This window comes from Phoenix dactylifera, chromosome 1 (genome assembly GCF_009389715.1).
Source record: "Phoenix dactylifera cultivar Barhee BC4 chromosome 1, palm_55x_up_171113_PBpolish2nd_filt_p, whole genome shotgun sequence".
NCBI classification, from domain to species: Eukaryota; Viridiplantae; Streptophyta; class Magnoliopsida; order Arecales; family Arecaceae; genus Phoenix; species Phoenix dactylifera.
The window spans coordinates 21771936-21786327 of NC_052392.1; the positions used below are offsets into that span (position 1 = coordinate 21771936).

Consider the following 14392-nt stretch of genomic DNA (forward strand, 5'->3'; position numbering starts at 1 on the left):
CAATTTTTCTGACCGCACGCATCAAGACCAAGAAAGCGGGCTACAAGGCTTCCACCGCTGCAAGATCAGAAGCATATGTACATAATTTATCTTTGCTTGTAATACTAATAAGTTATAATAGCGAAACTTTGCTGTTGCACCAAAACTCATCCTCATGTATTTGTATGACTTAAACTACATAAATCCTAGACAAAGGAGCTTTTACAACAATAGAGGCCTTCAAACATCACATACCTGTACTTGCTTGCTGACACCCAACTATAGGAGCGCTTCGCAACCATAATTAGAATAACCATATCCCCCAACATATTTAGTTTGTGATCGAAATTGGAATCACAATGAAATTTGAATACTGAGAGATAGTAGGGATTAGGTTTAAGAGAATTGGGATATTTCCATTGCTCCATGGAATCAAAATAAGAATGAAACTTTTTCCAACCATATGGCTAGAATGGGAGTTATTCTTATTCCCTAACTCCCTCTAACCAAATATGCTCTAAATTTACAAAAGGAATGACTTTGATGTTATCAAGGCAAAACTAATGCACGTAACCACATTTCTTATATCCTTAGAGTCAAATTGCATGCGACTCAGTAAGGAGTATTTGGAGTATTTATAAATGATAATAATCATAACAATTTGGAGAAAACCTAGACTTAGTTGGCCTTGTGAATATTTTAATACAGGCTATGGGCATTTTGTTTCTGAAGACATTCAAATGTTTGAAAAGATGGCTATAATCCTATTTGCTAAGGAATAGTGCATTAAGGAATAGTACTTAATTTGGAGATGTTACTTATATGCACCAAGCAGCTCTTGGAAAACATGTTTCAGCTTGCCATTCTTATTTTAAAGTTCATATACATAATATGACATGATATTAGGAGAATCATGAAGAGTATACCACAGATCCAAATTAGCAAATTATATGCTTCATCTCATCATCTGTGCCAAAAATTCTTTTTATGGACCATCAACTAACTTGTATCACTTCCAGTTATAAATTTGTTAAAGGCTTCAGTCATACAAGAAAGCTGTGTTTGTTTCGTTGGAAAAGATAACAGAGAACTAACGAATTTAGGGAAAAAAAATCTAGCTGTTTAGACGACAGGAAAATTGAGACTACAAAAGTAAATTTTCCAGATTTGCTTAGATTTTTCTCTTATTCTTGGAAAATCTTCTTTCTTTTCTCTCTTCCTTAATTTTCCGGATAACCAAGCATACATGAAGTACTAATTGAGTCCAAAAATTTGGTTTTATTCAGTAAGCTGCCAGTTTGTGGTCACAAGCAAGTTGTCATTATCCGGACCTAAAGAACTTTGAAAAGTAGTGGTAAGAAGAATATGTCCCACATTTTGTCTGCGTACCTTGGCAGGTGTTCCTTAGAAAATGATCCTGTTTTAGGGTTACCACCCTCTTTGCCAAACCATGGTTGCTTGGACAGGGTACACACCACTGATGACCAAAATGAAAGAACGTACCTTGCACGCATCTCCCTCCAATCAGGTGCTCTATGATTACAATGCTTGAACACATGAAACTACTTGAATTTAGCACTTGTCTGCCAAGCAGTCACAATTTCAGCAGTCAATAGTCCAATAATAAATTAAAGATTGACTGAAAGAAAGTTGATTACTAAAAAACTTACTAGAAGAAATTTTACTAGATGTTAATTGGAATTGAAATAATTGACATACTTGTGCAAATCAATCATAAAGCATAGCAGGAATTTACAAGGCAATAAGCACCAAAAACAGAAGCAGCAGCAAAAGGTAGCATCAGCTATACAATCATTCAAGAGTATTTCACAATGAGGAAAAAAGGATAACTTAAACGAAATTTTGAGGAATAATGTGGCTGACATCTGGCTGTGTCCACAGGAAAACTTGTTAACCCGATGCAACTTTCAGCTTTCTTCCTCTTTTTTATTGGATTTTGCTGCAGCAAGTAATCAGATATCAAAATCCAACCTGGAATACTTTCACTCAGAAATTCTTTGTTCATTTGAGTCTTACATTCCAAAGATTTACAGGGAGTATCAAAGAAGAAAGTATGATAGGACCTAAGAAATGTTCTAAACCAGCTGAAATTTTGACCTATGATGGATTATCTTTTTTGCAACAAAGGTTATTGATTGTAGATTTTAAATATGTAGGAAAATCAGAAAAAATTGGAGTCATCTTGCTGAACAAGGCAATCAATTAGATTTATGGATCAGTTGTCTGCTCAATGCTGCTGTTCAGTGACACTAATTCTGGCCTCGTTCACAAGTTGCTCTGTCAAAGCAAAAAGATGGGCAACCTCCTTCTCAGCCTCCTCAAGACCCTTAATTCTTCCATACGAGTATGCACTAGAACCCACACCTTCTGCTGGCAGCATAACAGTGCCTATATCCATATTTGGGTCAGGGTCTTTCAAAAGCTGACAAGTCATATCTGCAAGCTTCTGGAGAGCAGTGGTTGCAGCTTCAGCTTCCAGCTGGGCCACCTCAACCTGAAGCCTTTCAATTGCCAAGTCCCCCACACTTCTGCCCCCAATTCTCTCCTGGGCCAGGCTATACAGTTTCATTAGCCCATCAGCATCTCCCCGTAACCGTTCTTTCATTGTCTTTAGTTCTTTTTCCTGCATATCCAACCTTTTCAGAGCTGCTCTGAACTCTTGCTCCTTAATAGTCAAAGCTTTCTGAGCAGCAAGGAAGTCCATCTCCTTTTGTCTCAGTGATTTCTTCACCATCTCAAGCTCGGTCTCAAGCTGTTTCTGCTTCCCGAAACTAGCATCATGCCCCACATCACCAAGCAGACTTCCCTCATCCACAGGAGCAGAAATGCAGCCCTCTTCATCTTTCACAGAAACAACCAGCTTGTTTGTGAGTTGGGCTATTCGTTGTACAATTGATGTTGCTTCTGAGTACTTGAGCTTTGTGTTATCTAAATCATGTTGCATTATTTGAATTTTCTCTTCCTTCTCCTGTAATCTTGTTGTGGTTTGGATAAGCTGCTCTTCTTTGCTGTTTATTAACCTTTGCAACTCTGCAATATCATGATTAACCTCAGCTAATTTCTTCTGAGCATTGAAATAATCATTATCTTTTTCTTGCAAGATGGCCTGAACATGAGCCTTCTCAGATTTCAAATGTTGGATTTGAAGGCTGGCTTCCACCAGTTCAGACTCCTTCACCTGAAGAAGATTTTGGATATCACTATACTCCATTTCTTTCTCTCGAAGCTCATTTTGGAGCAAGGCTACTTTTTGGGTTTTTTGTTCTAAGGAAGCTCTTTCTCTACTCAAGTCCTCTTGCAAACGTTCTATATTTTCTTTCTCTACTGATAATTGTGTTTCCAGTTCCTTGCACCGAGCATGTGCAACTCTTAACTCAGATCTCTTGTTCTCAACTTTGATTTGAGCAACTTTCAAATTCTCAGAGTATGACATCACTAAGAATTTCTGTTCATTGATTTCTGCCACTTGTTTCTCGAACTGAAATGCTTGATCCTCCATTTTTCTGCGAGAGGAAGCAAGAAATTCTTGTGAAGATATCAATTCAGATCTTACAGCAGCAAGAAGTGATCTAACTCTTTGGAACTCCTCAAAAGACTCCTCCATATCATTGATGTTCTGAGATGCTTGCTCCGTCAGTTCCTTTAATTCTTTTTGTGCTTTTAACCATTCGACTGTCTGCTTTTCAAGGGTTGCCTCCAGAACTTTTGTCCTCTCTTCATCAGCTTTCCTCATTTTAAGTGACTCAGCTAAATCATGTTCTTTTTCTTTAATGTCTTGTTGAAGTGCTTCAATTTTTGTTTCTTGCTCCCTGATGACTTCATTGGCTTCATATAAAAGCTGTTCTTTGGAGTCAATTGCTGAACTTAGAATTCTTGCCTCCTCATTCTTCATCATCAATTCGTTTTCAAGCTTTTCCAAAACATCTTCCTTCTGAGAAAGTGAAACTTGTAAACTGGCAATTTTCTCCCCTTGTTCCTCAACCAACAATTTTAGATCTTCAATCTGTCTGGCTTGAGAAGCTAGGTCACCGTTAGCCTTCTTCAGGTCTTCTTCCATTTGTAGTTGCTTATCAAATACAGTAGTAATCTCTTCCTCTCGTCTCTCCAAGTCTTGTTTTGTCAGGTTTAATTTGGTTTGCTCAACTAGTACTCTCCTCTCAGCATCCTGAAGATCTTCTTCCTTCATCCTCAGGGCTGACAAGGCAGCTTGAATGTCCGATTCCAAGATTTCGAGGTTCATGTTCAGTTCAGCATCATCAGAAAGATTGGAATCTCTACTCATCATCTCTTCTAGTTTCTGTCTCTTTGCAAACAGTCTCTCAAGAAGAACCCCAGCAGGTTCTGTTGCTCCATTGTCACCATTACTAACATCTGACTGGAGCTTCTTTAATGCAGATCTGATTACAAGTGGTCTGCAGTTAATTTTCCTTTGAGCTTTAAGAGAAACCAAAAATCTCTGCTTCTGGTTGAGGGTCAGATGATAATGCTGCAGAAATTTGATGCTGATATTAGTCAACCAGACTACATATTATCAACCAAAGAGATCAAATATCAGGAAATCCAAATGGTTGCTTCAAAAATTAACTTTAGTATATTAGCATGGAAACATAATAACAAGCCTGCAAACAAGTTACCAACAATAACCCCACCAATCCATCAGCGCAGAAGGCACAACAATCAAATTCAATGCTGATCAGTTTTACTCAACTTGATTAAGATAACATTACATGGCTCCATGATGTACCCCATCCTTGGCCATCTATAATTACAAAATTATAGGCCTGTGTGTTCACTATTGCTTCAACTTTAGTGTTCTGAGAAAATAGAAATAAAATCCATGACAATGCTAATGAACCTAAAGAGGCAAGGCAGTCCCTTTTTATGTGCATTTAAATGAAACAAAATGCCATATCAGAAACAGAAATTGAAATTTTTCATTTTCTTTTCATTGCCATCTTAAATAAATTGGACACCAACTGTGCCAGTCCTTAGCTAGAAAATGAAAAAAAAGGTAAGAAGATTGATGCTAGGTAGGCTGCTAATAGTAAAAATGAGAGAGAACAAAATTCAGTACTGGATCTGTTTAAAAAGAAAGAGAAAAATTAAAGGTGAACTTAATTAGACAGGAGAAGAGTTGTTGGTTATGATTCTAACCATATAAGCCCAAGTAGATAGCAGAGAATTACTAGCAGCTGTAAACAAGTATCTAATTTCTAAGCTCAGAATAATAATACAGAATAAGGCCCACGATCCATTTAATATTCATCGAACGAGTATTACTTTGCTAAAAGCAACAAAGGAAAAAGACAGCCAGGCACAACAAAATCATAAAAAAAGAAAAACCATTTCAAGACTCCAAGAAGTTCTGAAAACTGTAATAATTCAATAAGGACTCGCCATTTTACGCAGATAGCCACCCTTTGTAAAGATTATCTACAATTGAGGTAGCTTTCACTCCAACATGATTCTTGAAGTTGCTTTCTTCCTCTAACCAATCTGCACCACTCCACAATCACCACAGGGCTCTAAAAGTTGAAAACTGGATGGGAAAACACACCTTTTTCTGAAAAAAATAATCATCATCTAATACCAAACCTCATGTACATCAAAGGAAGGTCCTCTAATGAATGGGCAAGAAAAAAGAAAAGATGGGGGAAAAGAAAAAAGAATGCAAGTAACCAGGGACCCATCATATGGAGATCATTGAACGGACAGATGGGATGAAAAGAAAGCATGAGAAGAGTCGCCTGTACCCCACAAGCCTACACAATATGTTTGGAGAAACAAAGTTCATTTTGTTAGGAAATTGAATATAGTGGGTGATCATGTTGATAGATCACAAAGGATGAGTCTTTCAAAAAAGAACTTCCAAACATAACTAAAAATTGCCACTATAGGAGCTGGCCTTGTGGAGAAGTCCTTAATCAAGTGAGAATGCCAGAGTACAAGCAAAGGAACCTCATATGATAGCCAGTCTCTTTGGGAATTCCTCCATATAGAAGTCGAAAAGGGGAAGAGACTCATAGCAAATGCATCGTAACAGTATTTTTCTCATATTCAGCACATAAGCAGAACCCTGCTATGTCCAGCAGCTCCAGCCACTTGGTCATCCTGTCACATTCAGTAATGAAGCACTGTTAAATGAGAAAGTTGAAAACAATTTTATTTCTTCTGATTTCTGCCACAGTTTTCTTTTTCAGGAAGATCAATTCAGAAAGGTGCTTATTGCTTATGTGAACAAACAAATGACCAGCTTGGTGAAGGGTGGGGATAAGATTATGGAAATGACAAATCAGTTGAGTTTACAGAATGGAGTGCTAATTTAAATAAAGGATCAAGGTGCCAGTTCATAGTGGTCTGTAAGATGTGATAGATATCGTGCTGGCTAGTTACTGGAATGGTATAATGGTGCGTGCTGCAGTTTTGCGCTTATTGGCCCAAGCCAGTTTGACACAAGCTGCATAGACTGATAAACAAAGTAAAAGCAATGCACCCCCACCAAACCTCCCCAACACAACCCCCCCCCCCCCCCCCCCCCAACCCAACTCTTTTCTTCTAGTGTTCTTTTATTCCAAGCTCATTTGGCGTCTAAGCGTAAAATCTCCACTTTTGGTGTTCGGCTACCCTGATCCTAGAATCAAATATGCTCTTGACACACACAAGCTATCCAATATCAAACCATATTGTGAAATTTGTCCTTTTATCTTTCATGAAGAGAAATAAAGGTATACAATGCATCTTAAAGCAATTTTAAGCTATCAGTTCTAGATTATTTAGTGTATGTCATTGATTCAAGAATATAGCCGAACTCATAACACAGGCTGGAGGTGTCTAGCATAATCTTTAGAGTTATCTAGTGGAAGGCTAAAGCGAGATATGCAATAAAAGTAAATAAAAATCTCCACTTTTGGTGTTCGGCTGCCCTGATCCTAGAATCAAATATGCTCTTGACACACATAAGCTATCCAATATCAAACCATATTGTGAAATTTGTCCTTTTAGCTTTCATGAAGAGAAATAAAGGTATACAATGCATCTTAAAGCAATTTTAAGCTATCAGTTCTAGATTAATTAATGTATGTCATTGATTCAAGAATATAGCCGAACTCATAACACAGGCTGGAGGTGTCTAGCATAAGCTTTAGAGTTATCTAGTGGAAGGCTAAAGCGAGCTATGCAATAAAAGTAAATAAAAATCTCCACTTTTGGTGTTCGGCTGCCCTGATCCTAGAATCAAATATGCTCTTGACACACATAAGCTATCCAATATCAAACCATATTGTGAAATTTGTCCTTTTATCTTTCATGAAGAGAAATAAAGGTATACAATGCATCTTAAAGCAATTTTAAGCTATCAGTTCTAGATTAGTTAATGTATGTCATTGATTCAAGAATATAGCCGAACTCATAACACATGCTGGAGGTGTCTAGCATAAGCTTTAGAGTTATCTAGTGGAAGGCTAAAGCGAGCTATGCAATAAAAGTAAATAAAAATCTAGAGTTTTGAAAGCAATTATCAATTTGAAAAGTAAAGACTATAGATCTAGATGCTAAGAAAGAAACTAGAAGAAGGGATAATTAGTAGCTTTTTGCCTCGCTACCAAGAGGGACTCATCATCACCAAGGACTCCGCCAGCTGCTACTTTTGAGATGCTCCATGACTAAGGACTCCACCAACTAGCAGTGTCGTGATTCCTTAGAAGTCACCAAGATCGCACAGAATTTACCACGCAAAAGGAGAACACCAAAGTGCATCTAGTAAAAATGAAGCTTTAATAATTGTTCAATGATCAAAATCCAAGTATAAGAGGCGTGCTTATAGGCTCTAGGGTCCCTTAAAAAAAAAGGGACATCTAGGTACCCTTAGAGTCCAAAAAGAACATGAAAAACAACTTCTAAGACATCTAAAACTAAGTAATCCCATCACATTCGACCTTCCAGAAAAATTTCTGTTCCAACAGTGATGTATTTGCCATCAGAATCCTTCCAATGCCAGTTATGGCTTCTTGGATCAACTGACAGGGACTAGATCCAACGTCCATACCCCTAGACTCAGTGTCCATCTTGGAGAAAGTGCTGGAGCCTTCAGACTGTAAGATGTTATCATCGAACGCCTTCTGGCAGTGACTAATGTATTTTCGGCTGTGTTCTGATGGTGTATAGTTCATCATCAGTAGGGTTTTGGACCTTATTGACATATTTTTGGGCTTGGCATCGTTCCAGCCTACATCAACTCCCATCAACTTGGATAAGTTTGGTTCCAACAAAGTACATGCAAGATACTCATCATAAAGGTCTGGTTTTAGTCATTGTAGGTCCTCGGCAATGATCCATGATTTCTCTGATTTGTACCTTCCTCTCCACTTTACTAGAAACTTCTGGTCAGGCTTCTTTTGAGTGATCCATCATCCAAGTTGGCCTCAATTTCCTGGTTCTTCGGTTGAGGTGGAGCCAGCTACAGGTCAGACTTCTCATCAGCTACCTCTTGGCCTTCAAAGTATGGTGGCAAATCTTGTCTCGGCACAGTAGGTGACAACTCAATCGTAGAGCCATGGCCACCCAAAAAGGAGATGACTGCCCTATGTTCTACCTAAAGGACATGAAGCACTTGTGGTTGATCGAGATAGTTTGTTCATTAACCCAAATGATTCGATAAGATTTAAGGTGGAGGGTAGTCTTGAGCCCACATTTGTCCATGAGCTCTTTGGATGCTACATTCTCGTTGTTGTCATTGCCAATGATAATGGTGATGGAGCAGTTCTGGCAAATGATGCTCAGTGGAATATGCTGTTATGCCCCCAATCCACCTCTTCTTCTTGAGATGCTGCCAAAACTCGATGGAAAACGAGGCTAGGATAGCCATTCTCATACTCAATTTTGATATAAAGTCCATCATATAATAGTCTTCATTATCTATAGAAAACTCGGGTTCTTCATCTTCTTCGTAGAATTCAGGTATCTCAGTTTGCTTTTCCCAACCTAGCTGGCAATAGCCAATAGTTGAGAGTTCAAGTTAGGCATTGCATGGAAATGTGGCCAAACTCCTTGCACTTAAAACATTGGAATGGTTGTTTGGATGGGTTTGATGCAATTGGGGTCTTCATCTTCTCGGCAATAGGTTTAGAGGGGCCTACCTTAGCTAAGAGTCATAGCAGTGAGCTTGGGAGGAGTATTTTGGGACACGTGTTTGACCCCTCAACTAGGAAAGTTAACTTGCATGATTTATTTTTTTAGTTGCTACTTGCTACTAAACTTGCTTAGCTATTGATAAGCCTTGTCGAGACTTTGGGCCAACCCCATCTGATCCTAGATTTCTAAATGCAGGCCATTACAAAACCACAAATCAATTGGTTTGAGGTTTCTCTGAGTCGAACTCAAAGCATGAGTATGAGTTTCATCAAATTCTACTTGGTACTCTTGGACATATTTGGTTCCTTATTTGAGTTGGAGCATCCAAGTGTAGATACTCCGGGTGTAATCAAAAGGTACATACCATTACTTCAGTTTTGTCCCCATCCCATCGCACATCCCATGTCGCAATGGGTCTCTCTCCATAAAGAGCTCAATTGTCTTTAATGGTTAATCATCATATGCAAGCTGGACCTTTGAGCTTTGCCTTCACAAATTGGATTTGTTTCCATCAGAAAGATGATGCCAAATGAAAATTGTTCCTGTTTTACATTCAACATTGTGACTTCTTTCTATCTTGCTAAAGCTTTCATCCTTCTCTAGTAAAAGTCTTTTGGACTTCTGTCACATACACAAATTTTGTATTATAGCTCTTCTATTATTCTTTATCTTTTAATGCTGGACCAGAGCATCCATATCAGAAAGTGGTGACTACTTTCTTTACACAATTTCTGTCCACATTTCATTCAAAGCCATAGCCATAAGGTGGGGCCTGTCTTTATTACATATATATTTGTTTAACACGAGATATGTTTGCTCAGTTTTTGCCCACTAGAGATGCCGTGCATGCTTGATAACATATCTCTTGGTATGTGTACTGCATACATGCATATTATTCCTCTCTCTACTTGAGTGTCATTTAACGGTAGACAAGGGACTACTAAAGCTAATCATATCTTTCAAGCTTGAGCACATATAAAAAAGAATTATAAAGGTCCTTCGAAATCCTTCCACTTAACTTTAGAACATTTTATCTCTCTTCGTGCTATAAAATATATACCTTGTGAAACTATTTTTATCCAAAGTTGACACTGCTTCAGGTTTTATATGAATTTTGATTATAAAATCCCATTTTTTTGAAAGACGATTTATTCAAAAATTTCAAGAAGCTTCTATACCAACTTAATATTAAAGCCCTATTTAGCTCAGTCCTCAATTATACCTAGATAATGCATGCGATGATATTGAAAACATCAAATACAAGTAAATGGAGCATAGGGGAACCAAGGTGCATAAAAAAATCTGAAAAGTATTTTTCGATAAACCATAAAAACCAACAAACCATGCAATTTGTCAATCTCCATATTGGTGCTCGACTCAACTCAACCAAGCCTTAATCCCAAACTAGTTGGGGTTGGCTCCATGAATCCTTTTCCTCCATTCCACTCTGTTTAGAGCTACACTTTTTGAAAGATGCAGCAATATTAGGTCCTTCCTTACTACTTCATTCCATGTAATTTTCAATCTACCTCTACCTTTTTTTTTCCTTCTACATGTGTCAAATCATCAATCCCCATCTCGGTACCAAAGCTAAATGTAAAACTACAGTAAGTCCACCATCTGTTGCAACGTACACAGAAACTTCCCAATAAAAACAAACCATGACATCATAAATGCCCTAAGCAATGCCCAACATGTGACAGCTTAAACAGACTTGCTAATCCCTCAAACCTTACCAATAAGCGAATAGCTATCCCCTAATTTCTTTAAACAAACACAACTTCCTCTATGGCATCGACTACTATCCATGACAACTAACTTCCCAAAGAGGTCATCCTTTTTCAATCCTAAAGTGGAAGGTGTCTTCAGATTCTTTTGTAAATCTTATCAAATTTATTTAATTAAGTTTATTTATCTAACAATTGATATAGCGATCTGTCACAAAAGCTCAGATGACATTTTAGCCTCTCATTAAAAGTACACCAGCTATTAGCATCCATGTTGGTAAAAAAATCGGAGAAATAAACTTTAAAGCAAACAAGAAAGACTTTCATTCTTTGCTTTCCACTGGAACTATGATTAAACCATAAGATACATCGATTTGATTAATGCAATTATGGAAATTTGATAGAGGAAAATGTGTGGCTTGCACCAATCCATCTGCTTTTTGTTGGACCTTGCCACATTTCATCACTTTTAACCTCTTCAATGTGACTCGAACCCTCCAGGAAAGGTTTAAAGAATGGGTATTGACTGTCTCTAAAACCAAGAGTATATTGAATCAGCATTATTATGACCTGAAGCATGCACACAGTCTTAGGCCTCATTTAATTAAGAGTCCCAAGGAAAGATTGGCTAGAGGAACCTACTGAACCAAAAAGGGATTTCCATCAATCTTTTGGTCAAAAACAAGTGGATAATTCCAATTCCAAACATTACAACAGACATGACAGGTATTTCAATCACCATAGTCCCCACCTAGGCTGGGACTAAGGATGTCTTCAAAAAAGTAACTTATAACATTTAACATTTCAAGTTAATGAAACAAACGGCACAAAATGCTCCCCTCATTTTAATTCATTCAACGTTAAAATATCTTGCTACTTTTGAATTGGACATTAAACATGGATTTATCTTATGCTAAAAACCTATAGTTGCTAATGATACCCATATTTATGCTAAAATATCTTGCTTCTTTTGAATTGGACATTAAACATGGATTTATCTTATGCTAAAACCTATAGTTGCTAATGATACCCATATCATGGTCATGCCGAACATTCCCCATAACACCCCGCAAGTTCCAAGAAGCAAGACTGGGGACATGGATAAGGAATCAACTTTCTTCCCTAACCACGCTGCATTTTACGGCTGAAAAGCATAGAATAATTAAAATAGAAAGGCAAGTCATCAATATAAAACCTTCTAGAGATTTCCCCATACAATCAAAAAATTTCATCTAGGAAGTCTTACACCTTCTCCAAACCCATTTTAACAAAATAAATGAACAGCTCTATTGAAGAATTAGTCTACCTAATACAAAAGGTTTAGTTTTATTGAGATGATAATGTGAATCTAATCAGCTAGTAACTTCATTGAAAACACAGACACTCCATCATGCCAGCTAGTGGGAACAATACCACATTCCAAGCGGAACTTTTCCTACTATCAGAAGAACTTTGTCTTCTAAATTGCAATACTTGCAAGGAGCTCAGACCAGACAAGAAGTCTTCATAAGTCCACCACTTACATCACCAGACAAACAATCCCAACACATGCCAAAAACAAAAACTAACACTTCTCAGAATCCTGCAGCAACATCAGACAAACAACCAAAAGTCCAATCAAGAATAACTAATCGTGATGACAAACATTAGCATCTATAAATGTAGACAAACAAAAAGTCCATCACGTTTAAGTAAATCCTAGATTTCAAAATTCATGATCTCGATCATGAAACGAGTTACTGTCCCAACCCATTCGTTTTAAAATCAATCGCCGACCAAGAAACAAGACAACAATATCTACGTTCCCGCAGTCATAAAAAGCATCAAGAAGACCAAATAGCAGCTTCTTGGAGATTAAACGTAGCAGCTAAACAAACTAGTAAGAAGAACAAAAGATATGAGATGGGAAAGAAGAACAAAGGATGAGGATTTGAAGTAGTACGTGGGACGAGCAGTAGGGACTAGAGGTGGTCGGAAAATTGCCGCTGAGAGCAGCCGAGAAGGCCATCTTCTTGGATTGCATCCGGATCTCCGCCTCGCGTTGCCTCGCCGGCCCCAAAAACCATCGAGCGTGGCCCTCGGAAGCGATCTCCTCCGCTCGACTGGAATCGAGTAGCTTGGAGACGGGGAAAAGACGAACGAGAGAGAGAGAGGAACTGGTGGGGGGAAAAAACTGTGGGAGAAAGGAGGGAAAAATAAAGGCAAACGGCCGCGCCGGGCGGGTTCTGTTGCTCCTCGGAGAGCAGCCGCTCTTCCCCTCTTGGCGGATTGGAAACAGTATGTGGATGTTATTAAGTGACCCTGCGGAACAGTGTAACTGGGTTCCGACGCTGACGTGTTCCTGTACCGATGGATTGTTGGGCACGGGTTCCCGGTGATTCCTTTCACGGCGTTCCCCAATAATTGGGGTTTTCATATCACTAGAATACCAGTTTTATCCCTATATATCTATGAACCATAGGCCTTTATTAATTATTATCGGCCAAAATCATGTGACGTGCGAATGTGTCAACAATATTCTTTAATTCAAATTAATGATTGGTCTTCATTCATTTGCACTTCTCCCTGGAATATTTAGCAGTTTGGCATTTTGCAAGTAATCTCTTTATACACTAATTAGTTTACGATATTTTATGTGGTGAAGTTTGTTTTAGTGCACATTTAAATATGTTTAGCAGACAATTGCATGCGTGTACAAAACCATGAACTAAGATATTTCCATTAGAAGCAAGGAGCAATAATAAGATAGTCAATACGATGACTAAATGCAATGGCAATCAATCAAAGATAGACATCATTTTTCTCTTTTTTATATATATTATTCAATTATTCTTGCCCAGAGAAACCAAGATCAGATAATGATGCTGAGGTACAGGCTATAACTACAATACAGCGCTTGGCTTTCCTTGGCTTAATTCCAACAACAACATGGGAACCATCCTTCTGAGGAGGCTTGCACATACTTAGAGACATGTGCGAGTATTAATGTATGTGCACAAACTATATATTTATTTATGCATGCATTTACTTGTGCGTGCCTAATTTCCTAATTTCTTTTGTAAAATCATGCGATGTCGTATTTATACAGACCGACCCAATAGAGCCCGCCAAAAAGCTCCCAATCAGCCAATCAAAGCCTGCTACATGGCCAATCTAGAAGCATGTAGAGAGTCATTTAAATTTCGAATTCTCTTCTTAGCTGGTGGCACCTCAGTCATAATTGCGAGCCATTTCCTTAACCATGTATGTGAGATACACGAGTGAAATGCCCATACGTGATCTTTAAAACATAAGATGAGCTACCAAAGATGATCGACTCGCATGCTTGAATCCCTCTGCGACGGACACCGACCCTCACTTATACAAACTATTTCCAAAGGCCCCTCCAAATAAGTAGTTTCGAGCTCTCTTACACCTTTGTACTGTCGCTCTAGCGCTTTCACAATACCTCCACTGTTTCTTGAGAGTTTGTCTGATTTAGGCATTGGAGAGTCCTCCATCGAACACTCTTTGGTAACAGAACTTCTTCATCTTTG

At 38.2% G+C, this 14392-nt stretch overlaps 1 protein-coding gene across 3 annotated transcripts; it reads right to left on the reverse strand.

The window, feature by feature from the left end:
• Nucleotides 1-1757: 1757 nt before the first annotated feature.
• LOC103711489 (centrosome-associated protein CEP250) lies at nucleotides 1758-13129 on the reverse strand. Of its 3 annotated transcripts, XM_008797641.4 has the most exons (3): nucleotides 12799-13129; nucleotides 5959-6111; nucleotides 1758-4486 (listed from the first exon to the last, which is right to left on the reverse strand). In XM_008797641.4, exons 2-3 carry the CDS (start codon nucleotides 6022-6024, stop codon nucleotides 2228-2230), a joined length of 2325 nt encoding a protein of 774 aa, XP_008795863.1. In that variant the 5' UTR covers nucleotides 6025-6111; nucleotides 12799-13129; the 3' UTR covers nucleotides 1758-2227. The 3 variants fall into 3 exon arrangements, with proteins under 3 accessions (XP_008795863.1, XP_008795862.1, XP_026662172.1); XM_008797640.4 differs by lacking the exon at nucleotides 5959-6111; XM_026806371.1 differs by lacking the exon at nucleotides 12799-13129 and having other exon boundaries at nucleotides 5398-6111.
• Nucleotides 13130-14392: the final 1263 nt, after the last annotated feature.